Genomic DNA, 26,086 nt, shown 5'->3' on the forward strand with positions numbered 1-26,086 from the left:
ACTGGTGATGTACTGAACCACATGGGGGTGGACGCTGAGGAATTTTATAGTCTTTCCATTGTAAGCTGGATGAGTTTGCTGTTGTACTAATCTCAGAATAAGGAAAAATACGTATTTCCCTTTTTAATTCAGAAGTAATCTTTATTTGAAAATTACAGAAAGAAGGTACAAAAAGAATCTGACATAAAATTACAGAACACCCAAACCCATAAAACAACCACAGCCCAACAGTTCTCTCAAATATGTGCAATAATATATTTGCTTCCTTCATTAAGCCCCTGAGAGGAATTTAATATACAGAGTCTCTCATGATGATGCATAGCTATGTTACATGAAGATGGGGTGGGGGCAGGATTATATAACCCCACAGCATGTGTGACATTGTTTTAATGATGTTTGATGTCAGTGTTGATATTCCTTTTGGAATTATGGTCAAAATGTTGAAGTTTTTTACTAAGCAATAATACATTCTTTCGAAAGGTTTTAGGAGGTTTTAATAAGACCTGAATGTTTTCCTTTGTAAAAAAAAACCAAATAAACTTCACCTTACAGCCCTGCTCCTTGGTCCAGACATGCAGACAATAAGAGATGCTTATTACTCATGGACAATGACTTTCAGTTGGCAGAAATTACTCCAGCTCCTTACTAATACAATCTTCTAGCAATCTTGCAACCTACTTTTATTTCTGCTCATCTTTTCATGGGTAACCCTTCAGTTACTGAACTTTTCATTGATTGTAGTATAATGTTTTAATGTTTTGCTGGTTTTGGTGTGCCAATGAGATCCTCTGATAAACTCTGATTTTAGCTAAAGGATGCAGATAAACTTTCACCTGAACATTTGGTGCGTTGGAACAGTAGCCCCAGATTTTCTTCTAATGGATTTTTTATTTTGATTTTTGATTTTTAGCTGATCAGAGTAAATGTCACATTAAAGATGGCGTTGTTTGTTAATATTAAAAAAATCTGTTAGTTTAAAGTGTCTGAACACATTTTTTCCTTCAGCGGAGTAGTGACGATTCCACGGTGGCAGGAGCTCGATTTGCTTTTGTCCACCGAGTTGGACGTGAAGTGCTTTGCGAACAAGTGACATCAAAGTGAACTCCTCGGAGATGAGACGACTCGTTCCAACAAAAACACCAAGCTCTCGGTCTACCATCCACTCTCTGACCGCTTAAGTGTGCTTAACTTGTGTTATGATCAGAGGAGAGTTGTTCTTCCCGTCCTGGCTTAGGCAGGGGCTGAAGATCGGGTACACGCTGTCGTTGAACTTCTCCATGAATGTGTAGAGATGCTGGCGTGCCGTCACGTCGTAGAAAGAAAGCTGGCCGGCCTCGTAATCCAAGAAAAGTCCTACTTTGCTGGGAAGGGACATCAGCGCCAGCGGCACGCGAGTCTCGGCGAGCGCCTTCACCTCCCCGTTCTTCAGCCACAGGCACCAGTAGCCGCCCTCAGGGTTCAGCTTGATTTCGCCCTTGCGGCGAGCCGTAGCCCGCGCCACACCGAGCGTCCAGGCCGTCTTGCGCCCGACTTCCACCTCCCAGTAGTGGCGGCCGGAGTGGATGCCCTCTCGGGCCAGGACGAAGAGGGCCGGGTTGAAGCGCTTTGGACCCTCTGAGTGGGAAACCTTGTGCTCTTCGTATTTCACCTGCTGACCTTCTTGACTAACGACCAGGTTCTTTTGGGCTGTGGACGTGTCCAAAATAACTTCACCTAAAAAAGGAAAGGATAAAGCAGGGTAAGACTGTGACTGAGCTTTTTCTTTCACAAGTTGCGTTTCCATTAACCCTAAAATTGAGCAAATTGAAATTACGATAATAAATTTGCTTAACACGGCGATTTTGAAAAGAACTCCCATTTTTTGCTAAAAAAGTTTTTGCGCTAGTACGAGGTGATTTTTTTATTTTATTTTTATTTTGGCCAAAGCAAAATAAATGTATTTCACAAAAGTGCAACGGAAACACTTTTCGCATCACACAAGTCACATGATCAACAGCTGGACATTACTACTGGCGAAAACTACGTAGGTGGCAGGAAGTAGTAGTAGGATGATGATTTGTTTTTGTTTTTTTCTGATAATGTGCAGCTGGCTCCACCATAGCTCTCAAAGTACCAAACAGTTCATGAAAAATTGTCAGTCCAACATGTTGAATCCATACCTCTTCTGTAAAATCGCCAACTACAATTACCCCAAAATGTAGCCGCTCCCATGTATAGCCGGCTTGTCGCTCCAACGCCTGAATAAGACGCCGCAGTTTCCTCTGATCGCTAATAGAGGACGAGTGCTAGCTCACGTAACTGCAGATATACGAGATAAACGTTTACATCCGTCACAGCTAGGATTTTTAATGACTCATCACGCGAACATGCTTACTCACATGTGATTATAATTTAATTTTATTTAACGGAAACGTTGCAATTGTGAAATTTTTATTTTATTTTTTTACATTAGCAGAACATAGACAAATATTTGTGCATATTTGTAATGGAAATGCAGATACAGATATACTCAAACGTTGGATTCAAATATATTCAATTCATATCTGTTCTCTCAAAAGGGAACCCTTGTAAAAATCAGACCTTTGTCCTACACTGTTTGCTTCATACAGATCATCAGGGACTCTCATCTATTGAGAGACAATTGCTTCCTAGAGGCATGGACTCGGTTGAGGTTTTAAATTTTACCCAATCGAAAAACGTTTGTCTCTGATGTATGTACTGTGGCAGTTTGACGCTATCACCAACTGAACGGCTTTGCTCACTACATCCACTGCCTTTGCTAAAATTACAGGCAGTCTTCAATTCTAAAATAGTGGAGAAAATCAATGTCATTGTTCACAACTTCTTCTGTACACTGACTGGCCTGGTTGAAATTCTACCGGAGAAATCCACTTCGATGGGAGAAATCCCAGACGGAGCAAAGAAGGGAGATAAAAACTGAACTGAGTAGGAAGGCAATGGCCAGTCAATGAAATGGGCTACATTTAACTGGATTGAGGTCACGTGATCGAAACTGGCTCCATCTTGTGGGCATTCAGGAGAACTGAACACAGGAGTTAAGAACCTCAAGACACATTTTATGCACTAACATGTTAAATCATGCAGAAAAAAAAACGCCGAAAGGGGGTTACTCACTTGCATAGTTCTGCACCTTCCGTAACTCTGAAAGGAATAAAAAAAAAAAACAAAGACAAAGTATGAGAGAGAAAATAAGTCAACACGTCATCAAGCAAAACAAGTTGAAGCTAAAGCAGATGGTTCGCGCTCGTGTTAACCATGATGCTCGGGTCTGGAGCTGGAAACGCTCCAGCCATGTGCTGCTGTCACGGCTCCGCTGCAGCATCGACGCACTCTCCATCTGTCCAGTCATCTTGGATGTGTAAAACGCAACGATGAATCACTCTCCTATTCTGGAAAGCGCATTCACTGACCTACATATGCCTGATTTCACATTTGCATAGACCAAGTTGTCTGTATCAGACGAGGGATTATGAGGTTTCTGGGATATTTGCATAGAAACCAAGACGGCAAAGGATGTAAAATCTAAGAGATTTAATGTTGATTCTTTTCTTATTTTGGTTTGTTTAGTTTTTTTTATCAGGTTTTTCCTAACCTTTTGAATGCATTCATATCTACTTTAACTTGTTCACATTTTGTCACATTACAGTTAAACACTTTCGGGGATTTCATGTGGCAGAAAAACACAAAACTCAACATAATTGTGAAGTAGGAAGAAAAATTTACATTATTTTCAACTATTTTTACAAATAAAAATATGAAAAGCATTTTGTACATTTGTATCAGCTGAAATTATTAATCGGATTAATTGTCATCTAATTTAGTCATCGGTTAATCATTAACTAGAGCACACAGACTCAGGAAAAGTGTATTTGCTGAAAAAACCGACATAATCAGAGCAGTAGTTAAGTCATACTGTGCAAAATATATGTATAAATCTTGCATTTAAAATAAAAAGTAAAATGTGCCTGTAAATATGTTTTTCCCAAAACTTCTCAACTTTAGTTTCATCCAGTTCAAATTCATTAAAGGAATGCTATGTCATTGCATTGCATTTTAGACAATTGATTGTGTATATTATTATTTAAAGATGTTATATAATAAAGGTTGGAGGTTAAATTAACAATCTGTAGAATGTTCCATCATTTTTTAAATTCGATTAATAATTGAATCGTTTGAATAATTCAAATAATAAATAATAATAAAAAAAATAAACAAACGCTAACATGATTGTTAGCTGCAGCCCCCCTGCAGGCCTTACACAGTTGAAGCCCTGCATTAAGTTCTGAAGAGATGAAAATTAAAATCGGAAAAGAAAGATATCAGTTTGTTGAATTTGTGGCAAAACCAATAAAAGTGCATGATAAATGCCTTTTGTAGCATAAATTTGATCTTCGAAGTTTTCTTGAAACGTAATATTAAAATCTCGTCTCTTTGAACTCAATTTTGTGTCTCGTCTTGTGAGTTTCAGGTGTGGTTATACCCCTACTGACTGGCCATCAACTCTAAATAAATAAAACTTTCCTCCACGGGAGTTATGGCCATCTAAAATCAGACGATATGAAGCAGTACTTATGCTAAATTAATGTAATAATTATTGAATAGTGAATAAAAAAACATTCTAAAAGTTTAATTTTCTTTACATATTTTGTAGCTTTGTCCCAAACTTTGCAGCGATGCTACAGAGTTCCTAAACTTGGGAAAGTTTGGGAAGCGCAACAGTTTTATATTTGAATAGAAATGAGTTGGTGTTTGAGTTTGCCATGTGAAAACAATCTAAATCATTGCTAAAAATAGAACAAAACAAACTATTTTCTCTTTTTTTTCCATATGACCAGTAGTTTGTATTCATATTTCAAACTCAGTCGACTTGACAGTGGCTCTCTCACCTTTTCCATAAAGCCTCTTAAGCTCGTCCTGGAACTTCTCGATGAGGCCGCTGACAGAGGAGCGGAGCGTCCCCAGGTAGATGTCGGTGTTTATGCTGACCCCCGACCAATCGGTGGGCTCGGGCGAGTGGGACAGCGTGGCCAGGTTCTGTGGAAAATAGAACGGCAAGATGAAATGAAAATTTAATGAGCCTCTGGGGTGAGGTAGGGAGGAGAAGGAAGTCTGCAGTAAAAAAAAAAAAGAACAAGCTGCACTAAAAACGACGACGTGGAGCTTATTTACCGTCCTCTTGATCTTAGGAGCTTAACGGAGGGAAAGAGGCTTGTTTTTTTTGTGAATTTTACGCTTTACACCTTTGCTTTCCCAGTGTGCACAATATTCCAGGCCGCTGACTTCAAAGACATCTTTTATGTCCGATACAATCCCTGTTTTATTCACATGAAAAGTCTGGGAATAAAGAGGCGAGGGGAGGGCTAACACGCTCTGTCGGCTCATAGAGGTTTTTGATGTTGTGTGTCTGAACTCCTAAAGCAATCACAACTGATTGTCCTCCAGGTAGCTGCCTCTAACGGTAGATTTTCTGGCTGGATAATTTGCACTTGACAAACAATTTTCTTTTTTCATATTTCCAGGGTGTTGGTGCATCCTTAAAAAGTGTTCAATTCATCTGTCTAAAATTGAGGCCTTGAAATGTCTTAAATTCATTTAAAGAAACATAAGTTGGCCCTAAATACGTTAACGTCTTAAACTTTGTCTTTTACAGGACTATTTTATGTCATATATTCTTTGTACTTTTTTTTCACTGGTCTTTCCTGTCAGGCAAAACTTTGAGTCTCACACAGACATCTTCATTGAGTGGCTCTAGATCAGGGGTGTCAAACTCCAGTCCTCAAGGGCCGCTGTCCTGCAGTTTTTAGATGTGCCACTGGCAGATAAGATGGTTATCTAGACACTTGTTTGTGTCTATCATGGGTAATTTAAATTTATTGCCCAGTTGACTGGATGAAATTTGTACATTTCTGTGAAGACAGGTCTAAATTCCATTCCTAATGGTCTTCAAAATTCTTAAATTTGACCCGCAGAAACGCTGAGTTTATCAAAGGAGGCACTAGTTATTTTGTAATTTCCTGGGAAGTCTTGACTACCTGAAGGAAGACCACTTTGTCCTTGGTGTGTGCGTGGGCCTCCAGCTCATTGCTCCTCCTCCTCAGCTGGCTCAGCTCGTTCTCCAGACTCCTGGCCAGCTCCTGGGCGTGGCGCTCCGCCTCCCGCTGCTTGGAGGCGATCAGCTCCACCATCTCAGCCTGACTCTGCTCCACCAGCTTCTGCAGCGCGGCGTACACCTGCCAGCTGTCCTCGAGCTCCTTCTGAGAGCTGGCCTGCAAAAAACATAAATATTGTCTTGTAAGAGATGAAAAAGACCCAGAGGGAGTCAAAATGATGTAGGTGTTTTGGAGACATGACCTGGGTCTTGGCAGACTTAAGTAGTAGGATATATATTGATATTAGCCATTTTTCAACATGTCAGTCTCAACTGGGCCAATATTAACAATCAATGTTTTTCTATCTTGATAGTCTTGTTGGGTATCTTGTTGTTCATGATACCCAAGTTGGGGTATCTTGGAGGTTGGTCATGTGGTATTGGATTGGTTATGTGACAGGTATAGTGCTATTGTAGGATTACTAGAGAAACTATTTGCTTTTGTTGGATATTTTTCTTGCCAAAAATAAGTCTCTGTTTTAGTTTCTCTTACAGTGAAACTGAAAAGAGAATTTATGTATTTTTGTCTTTAAAAAAAAATACTTTTTTTTTCACTTTTTGTCCAGACGTAACTTTTTCTATGAAAAAAAATGGGAACGAAGCTCTTAGTCTTTGTCATTTTTATGGTAAGTTACTTAATTTTATTTGTCAGCCAAACAACCAATTTAACAGCCAGGCTTGAGAAGCTTCCAAATTATTATTATTAGTACAGTCATTTCAAATTGTGTCTTCCCAAAAACCCAGTTCATTTCTGGTTTCTCCTGATACATCACATGAGAAAAACTTAAATCCTCAGAAAAAAATTAGAAGGAAACGTATAGAATTTAAAGTAAAACTTTAAAAATACCAAGAAAATGTTATCTTTTCTACAATTGTTTTTGTCTGCACAGTAAATTTTAATCTGCTGTATCCCTCAGGTTAAAATAAAACCATATAATCATGGTCAAAGCCAGGACTTGAAATGTAGGTCGTATTTCCTGAGTCAGTCACTGAGAGTCTGCCAGTCACCGTTCAACCGGACAGGCGGGTTGTGTTTTCCTCGAGCCCCGACGGAAATCCCAAACAGCTTTCCACTCCCAAACGTCTCTCTGTATCTGTGTGAATGTCTTGATTCCAGAAACATTTTAATCCAAACAACAGGTAGGGACTATAAGCAAAATCAATAACTATTGTTTATGCTTTTGTTAAGCAATACCCAAGTGTTTTTAGCTATCCTATTCAGAAAGACCACAAAGAGCAGTTTTTACCCCTATAAGATCCATTCGTCTAAGAGTGGTAAATATACCAGAAAACGTTCTAAACAGAAACAGATACACTCACACACAGCAGGGTGTGTACAGTAAACATAAAGACATTGAGGCTATATTGACCTGTAGTAACTTAATACAAACTGTATCTGACAAAGCAAAACATGAAGCAAAGAGTTTCAATAAACCTGCAACATGTTCGCTTTCACCTAATCAATACATATAGCTGAAATACGCTGTAAAAAGAAATATAAGAATTATATTTAAAAAATACCATTCTGATAAACCGCTTCCTCTAGTAACATTTGAAAACGGGACACTGAATACATTTTAATGTTTGGCCAATTACATTTTTATCCACGGTTTGGCTTATATAACTGCCATGTAAAACCGTTCAGGTGTGTGATCCTCCACACCTTTATTTCTTCTCCTAAACAATTGAGCGTTCACAGGTGAAAGCAGCGTGTGAGAATACAAATGGTAAAACCTTTACACTGGTCTCACCGGTTGGACGGCTTCGGACAGGGATTGGAGTCCATGTGAGGGAGAAAAACAAACAAACCGGAGAGAGAGCGCGGACAACGTCGTGAACCGGAATGTCTTTCCTATTCTCTGCCAAAGTGAAGTAAGACCAAAGAATGAAGGGGTCAAACGGGTACTCTGGGGTATTTATCAGCTTGTGGTTAATAGTCCAGCCTTGAACAGGGAAGCTTTGGAAGATTAAAAGCACTTCATTATAGACGGGGTAAATATTTAACAGCCACTGGGAACAGGTTGAGGATTGAATCTGATTGGCTGTAAAAAACAAACAGGTTTATATGAGGCATGGGCCGGCATGAGATTCTCACGTTAGGATAAAAAAAAAACAACAGGTAAAGAAGCTCAAATGAAAACACGACATGATTTAACTGCCTTCATAAAAACACAAAAAAAAGTCAAAAATGTTATCTAATGCTGATAGTAAAAATATGGGATAAAGAACTTAATTTAGCATTAGTTTTCAAGTGTTAGACTAGTTTACCTTTTTATTGTTGTAAAGTTTGCCAAAATATGATCTTTGGCAGAAACATTGTTTTGTTCTGTGTGACCAAAAATATTTCCAAACTTTGAAACTTGTCTTTCTATGAAGTGATGGAAAACTCTAGCTGTCTTTACCCAGCTGACTAATGGTATATGCAACGGGTGGGGGAGGGGCAGCCCTACGTGTTTCATACTGCAGCTTAAAAGAGAAACTCCAGTGAGCGTGGCCTGTTCTCTGGCATCTTATTAGGAAGACTTAAACTGTCGGAACTGTGCGACGGTAAATTTTAGCAGTAATGAAATTTTAATTTATTAAAGCCTTGGCTTTAGTTCACACAAACCTCTGTACTTGGAAATGTTACTCCAGTTATACAAAAATCCCAGTTCTGGTTACTGTTTACCAGTGGGCACACTTCTGCTGTTTGTGGAGCTAATTTTTTGTTTAGCGTTTTTGCTAACTTTGAAAACATTTAGCGCGATTTGCTTCCCCTAAATACGTTTTTGCTAATAAATTCTAAAGCGCTAATTTTTTTTGGTTACTTTGCAAGCTTTACATTCAATACAAATTCAACATCTGCATTGAAAATTTGGTCATTGAAAACTTGAATTTCTATTATCCTATACCATAGGAATCCAAGATCTTCTATGTTCCAATGGTAAAATATTGGCTTTTATTACACAGTAATCCACGAACATATTCATTGTGGAGTGGACTCACCTTGATGACCTTGATGGATTGCTTGATCTCTTCCAGTTTCTTGGCTCGTTCTTTGATTAAGTTTTTCAACTCTGACCTCTTCTTTCCCAGATTGGTCTGAGAGAGGGAAAATGGAGGATTTTGGTTGTTAAAATCAGTTGTCAACCTGCTAATTGACAGTCGGCCTTTAATGTTAATCTGAGTAAGAAGTTTATATCAGCAGAAATAAGTCACCGCTATCTTATCTTGTCAAATTGGCGTCCTCAGCACTTAGACTGCATACCTTCTGTAACCTTAAGATTATATAACACACCTTCACCTAGAATAGGAGAAAATGGCTACTGCTCACCATCTTTTTCTTAAACTCGTGGTCGACGGAAATGATATCGTGGGATTTGTGCGTGACCTCGGCGCAAGCCTTGCAGATGCATGTGTGGTCGGTGCGGCAGAACACTTCCAGGAGGCGTTCGTGTTTCTTACAGATCTTTTCCTCCAGGTGGAAGGTGGGTTCAATCAGAAAATGTGAAGTTAGAGTCTTGACCTACATCGCAGAGTTGTGAAAGGAAATACCTGTTAATGAGTGAACAAAGGTAGTCATGACTACAGGGAGAGGTAGATGTAAAGACGGACCTTCTTGTGATGCCTCAAATGGGCCTCGCAGTAGGATCCAGGGCAGTTCACGCAAGACTTCAGAGCCTTCAGCTTCCTTCCAATGCAGGCATCGCATGGAATGTCGCCGGGCTGGGCGAACTCTCCGGTGTCCTGCGCTGGAGGTCCGCTGTGGCCCGAGTCTGAGCTTATAGTCATTGAGCCCCCTCGCGAGGGGCTTCCAGAGACCACCAGACCCTGGAACTGGGAGGATATTTCGGCCAGGACCCGGTTGACGCTCATCTCTGGTTTTCTGGAGTAGCTCTTCTTGCACATGGGGCACAAGAACTTCTTGCTGTGGTTCCAGTAGCCCTGTAGGCAGGCCTTGCAGAAGCTGTGACCGCAAGGTGTAGATACAGGCTCCACAAATATTTCCAGGCATATGGAGCAGGTGAACTGGTCCTCGGTGAGGGCCCGGCCACTCGGAGAGTTGATACCTGGGAACCAGACAGAAGAAATGGAAAGGTTTCAATATTTTCGGGATATTGCTCATAGCTGAGTAAAGGTCTTTTAAGGGAAAGTGAGAACTATCCCCAATTTGTGTAGAAGTTGGGGCTTTATGTCGTTGATTCCAGACGATTTTTGGGATCTACCAATAAAGGGTGTTTCAAAACGAAGCTTAATGTGTCAAAATTTGTTCCTTTCTAAAAATTCCCAAAATTGATCCCGAAGAATGAATGTTGTTTTTGATTTGTCAAAATGAGCCTTTGTAGACGCTGGTGAAGATGTTTTATGCAAAAACATCAACTTTAATGTTAAGTTGACAACAGTTGCCCATAGAAGTTGTGCAGTTTCTACATTGTTGTTTTTACACCTGCAGTTATGATGACTGATAAACACGTCTGGGAGCGACGCTGAAACTGCCCATTAAAAATAACAAAACCAAAAGGCTGAGCCGTCAGTCATGTTGTTATTTTTGTGAATAATCTCTCATCGCTATAACATTTTTTTAATTTATTTTGACTGTCAAGAGTTTTGCAAATAGTTATCTCATGAATAGGTTTGTCTCTCTACTCTATGCTAGAAACAAGCTGAGGTGGACCATCCTGTTCTTGGAGAAACCAGTTTCAGCTAGTTCAGAGAGACCCCTCTGCCCCTTATCTTTAAGTTTGTGTTTTATGACTGACCCCCACGCCGCTTTGAATAAAACCAGGGGGACAAGTTGGAGTTGTCCTGAGGCACCACTGAGACTCTCTCCCTTTGCAAAGGCTGAAGCGATACGACTCTCTGTGTGGTTCTTTATATGTACAGGTTAAAATACCCAACATTAACAACTATATATTTCAGTTAATTAAGAAATTATAAATTCGTTTTTACTTTTACTGCTTTCTCCCTTTTGGTTCCATGCGAGCATCAATAAATACGGACACATTTTGAAAATATGATTAAATCCTATCGCTGTGTCCAGCTTAGTGATTTAAAAATCACACTTCTTTATATTAATTGTATCCTAAGGAGGCCGATTTAAAAATATGCATGTTTGTATTGGCTCAAATTGCCTAGAAAAATCTGCAAAGAATTTAGAAATACTTTTTGTCTTAAATTTTAGTATCACAATAAATTCCACAAAAATACAGTAGAATAAACGGCTAACAAATGCAAAATGTTCTGTATTGTTTCACTTAAAAACCTGAAACTTATGTTGTGGTGCCAAAACCTAAATTCATGAATTCCAAAGGCCTGAACAGATTGCTTCTTCCTTTAGCTGAATATTTTTGGTGAATTAAAAACAAATAAATTTAGAACTGCTGAAATCTGATGCACAGTTTAATTTAATGTACACGACTTTCTAGAAAATGCCATTGTACTCATGTTTTGTTGATTGTGGTTTCAATCTTCACATCTACATGTCGACTCTTCTGGAATATGACAGCAGTGTCTCTTGTTGAAACCAAAATACATGTCTGGTCAAAAAGTAATAATTTATGGAATCACATGTTCATATTTCTTCATAGTTGACAACAAGTAGATGTTAGATTATTTTAAATCTTTGTAAAAAAAAAAAAAACAATGAATAATGCTTAAAATGAAGAACTATTGACTTCTCTCATCTTTTTACAAACTCTCATGTTGTGCTTTAACGTGAAACTTTCCACATTAGCCCTCCAACAATCGTTCACACGCCGTTGAACATCCTGTCTGAATGTAAATTGCTCAAACCAACCATACCGCACTAGAAATGGGTCGTTTTACCTGAACGACCATCCTGGTTTCTGTAGCTGCGAGTCTAAAACACGAACATCTGCACATGTGGAGACAAACGGCTGATGTGAGATGAAGGAAAGAGAAGGAAAGGCCTGGGCTGAGTTTCAGAACAGATTTTGTGACGTGACGTGAATGACGTGTAGTGGAGAATTCATAGTACCCTGGAGCTTTTTAAAAGTCACTCTGTCCCGTGGAGGGTGAGAGACTATCTAAGGAATGCAGACAATCTGGACCTTCTACCCCCACAGCTCCTGCTTCGGCTTCAGGAGAAACACACACATACAGACAAAACATGTCCTGCCGCTCAAACCGCATTATCAAACTGCAAGTCAAATCGAGACACCTCTAAGTCAGAATCTTTTGATTTTCGGGCAAAATAAACAAATCCTTATTACTTAACTACCAATAAATACTTATAAATAATAATAAAAAAAATTAGTCAAGGTTTTTGTAATAACTATTGTCTCAAATTTTACATGAAACATAAAAACGACGAGAGCTAAGGAAACATGTATGTCAAAATAGAACTTACTCATGTTTTTTAATTTCGTCTCTGCCGTGGAGCGCTGCGGTCCTTCACTTCCACCTGCCTCCCGTGAATCTAAGAGCAGCAGGTGCAGTCGCTTCCTGAAACCTGACGTGGCCCCTCCCACTTTCAGTGTGGCACACCCAAACTTGTCTGTCTTTTGTTATCATGGCAGAGTAAACACTCAAAGCCCTAAAACCAGACTAGTGGCTTGCGGATTGTTTGACCAGAGCTTAATCTGTGAAGAACCATGACTCTGGAGCATTTCTTTTTACGTCTGCTCAGTGTCTGGTGGGTTTATTGTTTCCCCCTGTTGATTTGTCAAGAAGTAGCGGTAAATCTCCACTGAATTTGAAAAATGTAAGTTTGTATTTGACATGGCAGCCAGGATAACTGACACAGAGAGCAAAACGAGAGTAGCAGAAATAAAACTGGGAACAACATTACAACGGAAGTCTTAATGTTTTCACACCCGGTAGACTCGGAACCAAAGTTGCAAACTTAGTTCACTTTTAAGCAGCTGTGCTTTGCTTTCACACTGCTCTGTGTCAAACCATCCGAACCCTTTGGAAAACCTGTTCCCCCTCCCTCACCTGTGGTGGCGCTGCACCAAGACCCACTGAAGACACAAAAACCTCTGAAGAAGACACTGAGCGCAACTTCCTCCTCCATGAAATGTGAACAGAAATGGAGTGGCATCAAATTTCAGTGGTTGTAGGATTTCTCTTTTGTCTTTGGTTAAAAGACCACAAGCCATTTCTCCCACCAGCTCTAGACTGTCACGTTTGTTTTGGTTGTATTTACCCAGAATGCCCTGCGCGATAGTCCACTTCCTGTGTTTGGAGTGGTCTCCAGGCCGCTTGGCGTTCACATTTGCCCTTGAACCGCACCCTGGGTTTGTAGGCCGACCCGAGTTAGCTCTTTCCATGCACATAGGAGTCCGATTGCTCATTCACACTTCCCCAAACCAATCAAACTTTCTAGGCAAACGAACTGGAGTTCAATAAAACTGGACTAAACAAGACTGGTGTGAATGATGCATCCTTAAAGTGCCGGCCACATTTATTGGAGATGTGCAACAAAAAACCTGAAACAAATTCATCTTTTAAGGCAGCAGGATCATTTTATGTGGAAAATCTGTTAATTTGAATCATGGTAGAAATAACTACATTAACCACAATCATAGGCGCCTTTAAACATCCCTGTTAAATAAACTGAAGCTTTTAAAAAAAAATCTACTTCACTTTTTAAATCAGTTTTTCACCCAATGAAGGAAAGGAAATTATAATTCCCAGTTACAGTCGCAGAACCTCAGATATTAAACATGCCAGGCGACTTCTATAGTCGTAATGTGATCAGTTTTTTCTTCTCTTTTTTTGCCTTGTTTTGTAATCATTTCAGAGGATTTTCCTTTTGAAGTCATATGTTTGGTAAATCTTGTCTGAGATTTTTAATTTCGTTGTGAAGGTGAAGAAGCAAACCTTGGCCTCTCTTTAAAAGAGAAACATCTGTCCCTTTTAATAATTCACAAACACGCCAAACCCTCGGAGGACGAGATGAAAGCGTAAAGGGGAACCGGTCTGAACTGCGGCGAAGCACATCTTCCCGTCCCCGTGACTCGGAGACCACGTGTCGTTCTTATAGGTTTAAGAACCAAATGTGACTCACGGCAGCCTTCTTCTTGTTGAACACATTCCCATCCAGGATTTCCACCAGAAAATTTGGTCGGAGCGCCGAAGCGGTCCACCACCGGTCCACCGTGTTTTTGTATTAAAAGATGTTAAGTAGACAGGAAAAGTAAAAATATTACTGGGTAATTACATGTTGCGGGAAAATATCGCCAGTGAAACGCTATTTAAACCCACAACAATAGAATCTTAAAAACAATTAAAAAATAAATAAATAAAAAATACAGTTAAAATGATTGTCAGTTATTTGCACTTCTGTTTAATCTGAATTAAGTCAGCAGCTCCATAAGGTCCCCCAGGGCTCCAGGGCCCCATAAATGCTAATATTTTAACACAGACCACAGATATAAAAAAGTAACATTTGTTTGTTGAGATTATCAATGGTGCTACATTTGATTTAATGGTTTTAGAATTATTGATTGATTGTTGCTATGGAAACAATCAGATCAGTTCTGCATAACTCAAATGATAGACAAAATAGTGACTAAATATTGAAATAATTTTTTAAAATGTATTTAGCATGAAGAAATTAACAATAGATTATATGACTGAATTTGTTGCATTTGTGGTTTTCCGTACCTGCAGCGTCATAAATTGTTGTAAGCCAATTATCTATTATTTTTAAACACAATCCTTTGGAAAACTAACTGTGGCGTCGTACTTTGAGCTGACGTCACAGCAAATAAACGGTCGTTTACATGCGATACCCCGTGGACCACCACGGGGTGCCCGCGGACCACCAGTGGTCCAGGGACCACAGTTTGAGAAAGACTGATCTAAAGCAAGTAATGGTCAATCTGACATTACTTATTGGACCTCAGGGTTTCCCCCAGAAAACTTGCTAAGCCCGGTGGTCGGGGAACCGAGGCGGTTCACCGTGTTTTTGTATTAGAAGATGTTAAGTTGACAGGAAAAGTAAAAATATTACTGGATAATTATATGCTATGGGAAAACGCCAGTGAAACGCTATTAAAACTCACAACTAGTCTTAAAAACAACAAATCAAAAAACACAGTTAAAATGAATATCAATTATTTGCACTTCTGTTTAATACAAATTAAGTCCGCGTCTCCATGAGGCCTTCAGGGCCCCATAAATGCTAAGATTTTAACACAGACCACAGATGTATAAATGTAACATTTATTTACTGAGATTATCAGTGGTATTAACTTTGATTTAATGGTTTCAGTATAAATAAATTAAAAGATTTAAAATTATTTAACATTTAACTTTAAGATGTTAAAGAGCTGGGAAGTTTACTTTGTAAAAGTTCAAAGAACCATCTTAATAGTTAGATTGTTTTGTTACCATAGATACAATCTGGTGCTGTGAGTTTAATCTTTGAGTTTGACCTCTGTTTGTTCACAAATACAAATGAGTAAACTACTAAGTAAACTTAGTAGCTCTTCAATTTATGTCTGTTGAAGTTTTTAATAAGAGGACACAGAAACTGTTCTGGCTGCTCAAGTTTGTTGCTCGAGTTTTTCTGATCTCCGCGCGCATTAACTCTAAGTGGACAAAGCATTTGATACGGTTTGATGCATCGTGTAACCGGAAGAATTATACTAAAAATAACGATAAAATAATATAAGACCAGCGTGAAGCGTGACTATGAGGAGAGCTTGAAATCTCCTCACCGGCTGATGATGAGGTTAGCGCTGGTCGCTGATTAGTTTGTTTTACAAAAACCCGTCATCTAAACTACAGTGGTTCTCATTTATTTGTAAAACCAAATAGCCTCCAATAATTTTATAGGATAGGCAGTATCCTCCGAGTTGCCCAAGTTGTGGTTGGTTACCATGGCAACCAATGCAACTATGTGAAAACTCAAGGCGTGTTAAGCTAGCACGTTTTGTTTTCACAGACCGAAGTCTCGGCCCGCTGATCTGTTGATGAAACCAGGCTGTGAAAATTGATGTAGCATTACTCTCTTTGAAATATTTTAACAGTTTAAATAAAATTTACTTGGCTTCCATTGAATTATTTGGTTTGTCTGTTCACATCCTTTTCTTTAGATGAAACATAAAGGTCAAAACAAATCTGTTTAAACGTCCGACGTAAGAGCCTGTTCCATTTGAGAACAGCCTATTGATGGTGTAAAGCTCAATCACATTAGGGGCGAGAATCTTAAACATGGACTATAATTATTGTTCATGGATCATAGTCTCCTCCTAGGGAGCCCTAGAAGAAGAAGCTGGATTAGAGGTTAAGGCTTTGAGGCAAGGATTTGTGGAGAGTATGACAAATTAAAATTGGTACTGGGTTGGAGATGGAAACATGGGGATACCAGAATAGTTGTGAGACTGAGATTTTAGTTGGCATGAAAATGTGTATGAACACAGGTTAGTTTGTTACCGTTTCATAATTTATTCAATTCTAAATGATATACATACTTTTTATATATAGAAAATGTGATTTTTTTTTCTTTTCAGTTTATGCCATCTCAGAACGGTTACAGGCTGCCATTCCCAATTTCTACCACTAGTGGGCAGCCTAGCGCTGACAAAGGTACAAACTCCATGTTGTGCCAATGCACTTTACATTCATGAAGCATTTTTTAGCCTATATGGGAACTGAAGCTGTTGCCCATAGCAGCAATTTAGCACAACAAAGCAAAACTGAGAAATCCTCCTGTTATTTGCAGACAGTTTACACCAAGAAACAACGCTTTCAAGGCACAAACAGAAACACGTTTTTTTTTTTTCTTTTTTAATGCAACTGCAGCAAACTGCGAGGAACTGAGTCCTCACCTAAGTTTTGCGATTTAGCAGATAGATCTCTTTGTTGCACTGCTCCCTCAACAATGCAGAAGGTTTATCCTCACACCACCGGTTGATTGATGCTTTTTATTGTCAACATATATCTCCACAGCTCTGTTTATATATTTCCAATAATCTTTTGTGTACTTTATGCTTTATAATTCAGGGTATTTTTGCCAGTTAGTGATCACTGTGAGGTCTTGAATGCAGATTTTCCCCCTATAGGTGACATTTCTCTGGGGGAGTTCCTGATTTTCAGGGTGGCCCCTAAAGCAAACCTACTGCAGAGATTATGTCGCATCAGCTCCAGTTTCTTGGAGTGTGTGTGTTCGTGGAGGGGATTCTGCTTTCTCTCCCTGCGTCACTCAAGGTAAATATATTCCTCTCCTCATTTCCTCCCCCATCCCCTCCTCTTTCTCTCCGGCAGTTCTCCTTTGTAGCCGGCAATCTTATCTGCCTCGTGCGCCTGTCTTTGCTTTCCCCTCCGCTCCTTTTCCCCCCTTTTTCTTTTATTTTTCCACAACCTCGTCCAAAATGTTCAAAAATAGAAGTTAGACCCCTCTTGAGCTGTCCTCCTCCCCCTCCAGCTCACATCTGCTCTGAATGTCTCCCCCCCCCCCCCCCCATCACTCCCTTACCATCCCAGCTACCTCCTTTCCCGGTTTTCGCTCTCCGGTTTCCTGAGACGGGGAGCACGAGAGTCGCTCTCACCTCCTTCGGGAGGACACGGTAGAGCTAGCGAGCGTCAGTGAGTCAGCGCAGATAGTGTCGCCCCGTGTTACCGATAACCTCGTTGTGCCGCAGGAACTGGAGGACAGAAGCCCCTCCGGTGAAACGAAAACCCACACCAACCCCTCTGGATCCGGATCGTGTGACCTCTCACGCGCGCGTGCGGGTGGGAGAGGCAATTAAGCCGCTCTCGCTCGAGCTCCGAGGCCCAGTGTGACATTTCTGGTTGCTCCCAGGTGGGATATTTCTTGGAAGACCAGGAAGTGGATCCCGTCTCTCAGACATGCAGGAAGACAGATTATTAGAAAGCTGGGTCTGAACCTCCAGCTGAGTGTTTGCGTAGCTGATGAAATGACATACCAGCATAACCCGGCAGCTACATAATTAGCAGTCTGTTCTGTGAACAAGTTTCTCACCAGCACATACTGTAGAAGGAAAATCTGGGCAGCTCATTCATGCTGAGTCGAGGTTCTAGCGTAAAATTACTATCCGTTGCATAATGTGCTTAATTTACAGCTCTGTAGGAGCCCGAACAGGGGAAGATTTTTTTTTTTCTTAAGAAACCTTTCAAAAATACTAATCTTTTGAATTTTTCTGCATGTCGTTACTGTATTTTATTGGGATTTTATGTGACAGATCTTGATTGTCGGGCTAAATATAGATTTTCAATATTTTGCTCAAAGTGCTTTGCACCATGAAAACATAATACAGTAACCAATAACAATCATCAAGCAAATATACATCAAATATATTGATAAATGTTTGACTTACTACTAACCAAAGGAAACTCTTAATGCGTGGGTTTCTAGCCTTGAATTAAAAGAACTTTATGTTTTACAGTTTTCTGGAAGTTTGCTCCAGATTTGTGGTGCATAGAAGCTGAATGCTGCTTCTTCGTGTTTGGTTCTGGGGATGCGCAGACCAGAACCAGATCCAGAAGACTTCAGTGGTTTGGAAGGTTTTCTAGTTACAATAGCGCTTTAATGTAACTATCTTGATTCTAAGCATTGATTTATAGACTAACAGAAGTATTTTTAAGGATTTTCTCTCCCTTCATTGAATCCCATTGAGCTCGATTTCTCAGTATGAATTTCATCCTGGCCAATCAGTGAACAGGAGGAGTTGTTGTGAACGAAGATACAAATTTTCACAATGAATTTGAAACCAAATTCATTGGGGAAATAAAATAAAGTCTAGATGTTTTATTTCTCCTTATTCTGTCCAGTTAAGGGCTGGAATACACTTAAATTCCCAATTTGTTTCAGACTCCATGAGAACTTGTACTGAAATAAATGAGAAATCACCAGGGCGGACCACAGTACCAGGTAAATGCCAAAACCTTTAATGTTATCAGACGCTGTAAGTTGCAATCGTGGTTATGGGGTTAGAGGATTTACTGTGGAAAACTGCATCCATCCTTAACTTACACACTTATCCCTATTGGGGTCATGAGGGCTGCTGGTGCCTATCTCAAGCAGTCAGTGGGCAACAGTATTTTCAGTCATTGGGAAAGGTCATCCTGGACAGGTCGCCAATCCCTCACAGGGCGAACAGGACAAATAATCGTGCATGCACACACTCACACCTAAAGAGAAGTTAGAGAGACCAATGAAACCTGGACTGTGGGAGGAAGCCAGATTTCCCAGAGAGAATCCAATGGGAGAACATGCAACCTCCATGCAGAAAGACCCGGGGCATGGAATCAAATCCAGGACCATCTTGCTGCAAGGCAATAGAGCTACCAACTGCGCCACCGTGCAGTCCATAAATGGTTTATGTGCACATTTCCATCTGTTTGCTGTTTGAACCAAAGACCGAAGCGCTTCTTTGTGACATTATGTGTTTTGTAACGTGAAGCTTCACCATCCCTCCAGTTTTGCTTCGCCACATTTACAGGCAACACTCAATTTGCAAGCTGCTCTGTTCCCCTCAGATCTTGCCTGTTGGAGCACGTTTGCCCCCTCCAGCCCCTCCTCTGTGTGGGTGTGTGGGTGGGTGTGTGTGTGTGTGTACATTGACTGGAGGTTGTGAATCACCTCCAGTCAATCCTTTCACCCTAATATGTGTATCATACCCGTATCAGGTAAAACCTTTTCATGCATCCCTTGGCTTTTGTCCCTTTGATGACTTGTGCTTTTTTTTTATTCCAATGTGAAATGAGAGCATGCATATTCAGGCCAATGTGGGATTTTCTTAAAGCCACATCCTGCATAAACAGCCGAGCGCAGAAAGGTTGACAGCGGCATCATCTCCTCTGCCCTCGGATTGCCATCTGATCTCATTCTGTCCGACCTAATCTTCTATCGTATAATCATGTGCAATTTGGCATATTATCTTCGTATGTCATAATGCGCCACGATTTGTGATTGAGAGAGGCATCCAAGGCTAAAGATCACAAGCTCCAATGGAAATGAAAACTTCAAGGCTTAAATTAAAAAGTCCAAAAATAGAACTATTGAGTAAAGATGCTTTAAGCTGCCAGTTTAAGAATACAAAGAGGATCAAAGGCGGGCCATAAGCCGATGAACTTCAAGTCTTGTTTCATTTCTAGATCTCTTGACTTTTTATCTTGACCGAAATAGTGCACAGCATCCATAACTCAGTTTATCCTAAAGCATTTATTCTGTGTACTGAGCAAATACAGTACATTTACTTCACTATGGTATTTTCACGCAGGACCATTCTTTAATAACTTTCAGTTTACATTTACCACTAATTGTAGCAAACAAAATCATACATTCAAACGTTAATCCAAACCCTTAAGTTGCTAAGCTTCATGTTGCTTATGATCAAGATTTTTTTTTTTACACTTCAGCACTTTAAGAAAAACAATGACAGCTTAGAAATGACCCTGAAAATCATCAAATCTGACGTGTAGTTGATTTCAATTTCACATTATTTGACATTGTAAAATTTTATAGCGCACCTTATTTCCTTTGATTGTAGATTCGATGTCAGTCAAATCTTATGATATATGAATATTTAACCCCTGATCAAACTGTAATAACTATGAATTTTATAAAGGAGTGTTATGTGAAGAGTGCTACATGCTTCGTCCTTTCTATTTCCTACTTTTTCAAATTTGGTCATATTTTTTACTCAACTTTTTGGGGGCATAAAAAGGAAGACTTCAACTGCATGTTTTGACACATCCATCCATCACGGTGTGACGCATCACCTTGCAGACGTGTCACACCTGCTTCGAACAAGGGCGATCTAAAGTTGGCTGTGAAAGCAAGTATGAAACATTTTTAGTCTTGCCAAAAATAAACGTAACTGGTAGTTGGGAGTAGTTGTGCTGGTGTTTGAAACCGTATAAATCGACATAGGAATACATTTTTTTCCAATTTTTCATCTTTCTCTATTCACCATTTCAGTTTTGTAACTCCTTATCTTTGCAACGATGTCATCATGTCAAATTTAGAGCAAATACAGATGTTTTACAATGTGTAATTTTGAACAAACTGGTCAAGGTGACACGCAAAGACTCAACGTCCCATTTACCTTGTGGATAATTGAGTGCTCCAAATTCCTCAATTCCAGCTCAGTAATGAGCGAAGCAAGTTGCGTGGTGCCGTTCATAAACGTGCTTCAACTGGAACAGCACCCAGAGGAGACCAAATTGAAAGTAGCTCCTCTTGGGGTTGGGATGAGGGTGACTCAGATCAGCATCCTCTTCAGGGGTCCAGTCCAAAAGATCTCTCCTTTAGGCAAGTAAATTAGTTTTGAAGATCTACCACTGCAGTTTGCATGTTGTACGTTTTTCCAGGTGAAAACAAAAGAAATGGATTCAAAGTGAATAGAGTTTGAAATAGAAAGTAATATCTCTTATGACTATTGTAGGGGAGCATTCGCACCGGCCCTGGTTAGTCCACTTTAATCAAAGTAGTTTGTTTGTCTAGAGCAGTGGTGCCCAAAGTCAACCCTCGAGGGAATTTGGGCACTTTTAGTTCTTTTAGTTTTCATGGATCAAAAACCTTTCTGTAAAGTCCCAGCAACGTACTCGAGATCAGAATGTCAGTATACGGAAGGGAAATTTATTGTCTTAAACATACAAATATGGATTGTACATGCCTTCACGTCAGAACACAACAGTTGGAGAAGATCACAACAACACAGGTATCCACATAAGTTACAGAAAAGCAGTAATAAATAATTCATCGATTATGGTAGAAGAACTAATGATGCAGTAAGAATTTTAGTGGGTTAAGAGAAGGGGGACGAGGGGGCCTGTCGAGCTTCCTGATTGCTGGATGCCTCCCTGAAAGAACACAGATCGCCGACTCGCCACACTTTGTGTGCTTACAATCATCTCCAATGCGTGCTGGATCCCCACTCGTGCTCTTGTTGTGTTTAAGGTCCAGCAGACTACAATTTACAGGAAAGATCCATAATTTTGCAGCATTTGGTAGTGGGAGACGACGTGTTCGTTTTGGGAGTGGGGGTTGCATCACAGCTGCTTGGCAGACAACATAAAAGAAGGAGTGTGCAAGAAGAGATTATCTAAATATATGCTTTTGTTCTCTAAAGTATGGCTTAGATGTCATCTCTAGGCTGTAAAGCTGAGCCCCAAAAATCCACTTTGTGCATACCACAACAATTACTTCTCGCTATCACTAAGACTCTTCTCAAGCAGAATAAGAAGTGGATGGAGATAAGCGTATGCAAACAGAGGAGAATAACACGCCAGCAAGCGTGGATCTTAGGGAGACGGCGTCCAAACATTAGGGGAGTGTGAACAAAATGTACAAAAAGCCTCGGCCGCCTTTCGCCGAGATCCGATCTGCCGCGGTGTTAGGAGTGTTTTGGGAGTGTAGGGGACCTAACTTAAGCCATGTCGGATGAAGCGCATGCATGGCTGCTCCATTCATGATCGCGGCCATGAGACGGGCTTTTAATTCCGCCCCAGCCTTTCCTGATTCGCGGTGAGCAAGCTGTGCTTGGCGAACCCCGCGTTTGGCTGCCTTCAGGGGGGAAAAGTGGAATGAGGTCAAGCTAACAAAGCAAAGCAAAAAAAAAAAAAAAAAAAAAAAAAACACAGCTTTGAAGAAAGAAAGATGTAAAGGGGGGGAAAAAAAGCAAAAACAAGTGACCTAACATGCTCTGGGGTGGAAAGCAGGAGCTAAAAGTCTAAGAAAACAACTAAAAAATACTGGAATGGATATACATTTAAAAAAATTGTAAATAAATACATCTATATGAGTTCTTGGCAGATCTGACCTGAAACATCTTGTTAATGCTCATAGTTACACTTTAAACATGCTGAAATGCAGGAGCATCTATCTTGTGATTACCACAGTAGCTAAGTAAGCAAAGTGCACCATACAAATGGCTTATTAACAATTCATAAGTCTAATACACAGTAAGGTATTGGAGTACTGGCTATTATATCGCAGAGAAAACGTGAAATTCTCTGCTTGATTGTTGTAGAACACGGGTGTCAAACTCCAGTCCTCGAGGGCCGCTGCCCTGCAGTTTTTAGATGTGCCACAGGTACAAAACACTGGAATGAAATGACTTAATTACCTCCTCCTTGTGTAGATCAGTTCTCCAGAGCCTTGCTAATGACCTAATTATTCTATTCAGGTGTGGTGCAGCAGAGGCACATCTAAAAGTTGCAGGACCGCGGCCCTCGAGGACTGGAGTACGACACCGCTGTTGTAGAACGTAGACAGACTTCATTGTACTTTAAGATTTGACTGCATGCAGACTCGATAATGAAGAGGTGAAACATTAATGGCTTTATGTTTTATCATCATTATTATTATTATTATTATTATTATTATTTTCTTTTATGGTGAATTTGATCCAAACTCCTCTCTCCCCTGTTGGAGCTCCAGATGAACTGGAAACCTCTCGCTGCTCTCTGTGCTGATCTCACTGGCTCGGCTTTCTGCGGGCTTATCACAAGTCACATTTCACATTGAAATGACCGGCTTGGCGTTACTTCTTCAGCTGACTCAGTTGCCAAGCAACATTAAGGTCCTTTAAATTCTACCAGGTAGCTATTTACAGCCTCTCCCGACAGAGAGTCTGAACAGTGACAGAACATGTCTGCCTTAACAACAGAGCATTACTTCATTTGAGGTTTTCTTTAGTGTTGATGTGAACATGCGTCTGCCAGCCACGTTTGGGTCTGACTGTAAGAACTTCAAGTGTGGAACTTCTTCATGATATAAACCTCAAAATTCTTATTAGCTCTTCCTAAAAAAATAAATAAATAAAAGTACCGTATTGATCCCAAAGGGAAATCAAATTTATTTAATTTTGGGTTTTAAATTGTGGCCTGATCAGAGTTATAGTTATAAGTTGAATAATTATTGCGTAAATATGTGGTGTAATTTATTTTGTATGCTCACCTCAGAATAGTTAGGAAAACTATCAGAAAAACAATTTGTGGGTCTCTTGTCAAAATATCCAGGCTAAGCTAACCTATTAGCCTATTATTCTAATGCTAAAACCTATTGGCTATCATCAGCTTTCCTCTGTACTACATGGACTAAGTTTAGCTATGTCTTTATAGGACAGTTATGATCATATTTACGTAGTTTTCAAAAGAAATTATACTAAATATTTTAGGATAGCTCCGTCTGGAGCTTGAGTAAACTCTTGTGATGCTAGCAGCTAATTCTCGACGTCTCCAGATGTTTCCATCAGTCCACTGACGAGCTAACAGATGATTAATGAATCACAATAATGTGTAAAGAAAATTGCGACTGAAAAAAACAAACAAACAAAAAAACATCAATTATGATAACAGGGTAAAAAAACTTAAGAGGTTTTGAGATTTCACTCAAATTTATGAGATTTTAGCTTCACAAGGTTTTGGGTGCTAAACCCTGAGCAAGACTTGGAAAAGACGTCTTTGACAAAGAACATGTGAAAGCAGCTGAAAAGTGCGGAGATATCTAAATCTGACTGACAAGTTGTTGGGATTGAGCAAACAAACTCACCGAGCTTGAATTTCATCAAATATCTGTAATTTCAGACCGGAAAAGGGCTACATTTGAGCCTATGTTTTGAGGCTAAACTTCGACAGCTGGTAATAACACCCAGACCTATTGTGCTCGGAAGGTAAGGTAATTAATTTCTCCTAATTTCTGTTTATTTGCGTAGTTTTATAACTTCAGCCTTGGGTACTTTCTGAAAAGGGCAAAGATTTCCAGGTCAGTTCCATGTAGAGGAGAAAAGAGCTTGGTATCAAACTCAGATGACGTCTCCAACAATTCGTCTTCATGTAGAAAATGAAACGGGGGAATAGCGAGGGAGAAGTGTGGCCACTTTCTGTCCTCAATATAGAAAAGAGGTTAGATTCCAATAATAATTCCTTTAATTAGTAAGAGTATTATTACAGCAGTGTAGAGAAATCTGGCTTTTAGAAGCAGTTCAGTGTGCTGCATATATTGAAAGGGTTGTAGAGGTGCAGGAAGAGTATTTATTGTATATATGTTTTATATGTATATACAGTACATGTTCAATGTAAGAATAATGTGCTTATTTTTTGTGCTGTATGTTTGAATAAGACAAAAAAAAAAGCAGTAGTGTTTCTGTTTCCTTCACTCTCCGGTCAACCACTGCAGTATGACTGACCTTATAGTGACGGGACTTTGGGTCATGGCCGCTGTCTACTCTGTCATTATCAAGAGTTTATTTAAGGATGCAGAGGTTTAAGTTACCTGCTGTGGCTCCGAGTAACCTGAAACTAGGTGAGGTTGAGAGTTGTCCACTGTGGGCGATTTTTGTTTGAGCGTTTTGGGGTCTTGGAGAAATAACGAAGGACCAACTCATCAATGCACCAACCTACAATAACGGAACAGATTTTTAGTTTTCATCCAGTTACTTTTTTAATTTTGTCTTGTGATTTCTAACATTTCTCAATCATTGACAAGTATTTTTCTCAAACATTGCGTTACATTTCATTTTAATTTGCAGTTACCCATAAAAGGTTTTGCAAAGTTGAGCTGGTTCTAGGTGTTTGAAATTTCCCTGATTTTAGGCGAAATCGCTACGAGAAAATCAGAATTATAGAAGCTTAAATGTGCAAAGTATTTGCACAAAATTTTGCCCGAAGGAAACACTAAGGGAACGGTAGAAGACTTTATTATGATTTTAGGAAATATCTACATGTTAGGTTACATGCTGGATAACATGCGAACACGCGTCGGCATTTTCCAGATAAGGAATATCCAAATCATAAAGCTAAAGATACAGTATTTAGCAAGCTGGTTGAGGAAGAAGTTTATAGTACTTTACCATTTTACCAGCCAGGGAAACCAATGTTTTTGAGCAATATTGATGAGTCTATATGTGGTAAACTACAATTAGCTAAAAATGGAATGTAAGTTGCTAAAACAGTTTGACGGCACAAATCCAGCATACCAGAGGAGAACGGTTGGTC

General features: G+C 39.7%; 1 protein-coding gene across 1 annotated transcript; it reads right to left on the reverse strand.

The window, feature by feature from the left end:
- Positions 1–521: 521 nt before the first annotated feature.
- LOC102221756 (E3 ubiquitin-protein ligase TRIM39-like) lies at positions 522–12,583 on the reverse strand. The gene is made up of 8 exons (XM_014472954.2): positions 12,519–12,583; positions 9,764–10,218; positions 9,483–9,674; positions 9,155–9,250; positions 6,054–6,287; positions 4,908–5,055; positions 3,136–3,162; positions 522–1,713 (listed from the first exon to the last, which is right to left on the reverse strand). The coding sequence occupies exons 1-8, from the start codon at positions 12,520–12,522 to the stop codon at positions 1,175–1,177; spliced, it is 1,695 nt and encodes a 564-aa protein (XP_014328440.1). The 5' UTR covers positions 12,523–12,583; the 3' UTR covers positions 522–1,174.
- Positions 12,584–26,086: the final 13,503 nt, after the last annotated feature.

This window comes from Xiphophorus maculatus, chromosome 14, assembly GCF_002775205.1.
Source record: "Xiphophorus maculatus strain JP 163 A chromosome 14, X_maculatus-5.0-male, whole genome shotgun sequence".
NCBI classification, from domain to species: domain Eukaryota; kingdom Metazoa; phylum Chordata; class Actinopteri; order Cyprinodontiformes; family Poeciliidae; genus Xiphophorus; species Xiphophorus maculatus.

Coding starts and splice junctions, on each gene's coding strand:
- LOC102221756 (XM_014472954.2), bottom strand. Junction 6,288..9,154: donor AATCCATCAAGGTCATCAAG/GTGAGTCCACTC, acceptor TGTTTTTTGCAG/GCCAGCTCTCAGAAGGAGCT. Junction 5,056..6,053: donor ACAAAGTGGTCTTCCTTCAG/GTAGTCAAGACT, acceptor TATTTTCCACAG/AACCTGGCCACGCTGTCCCA.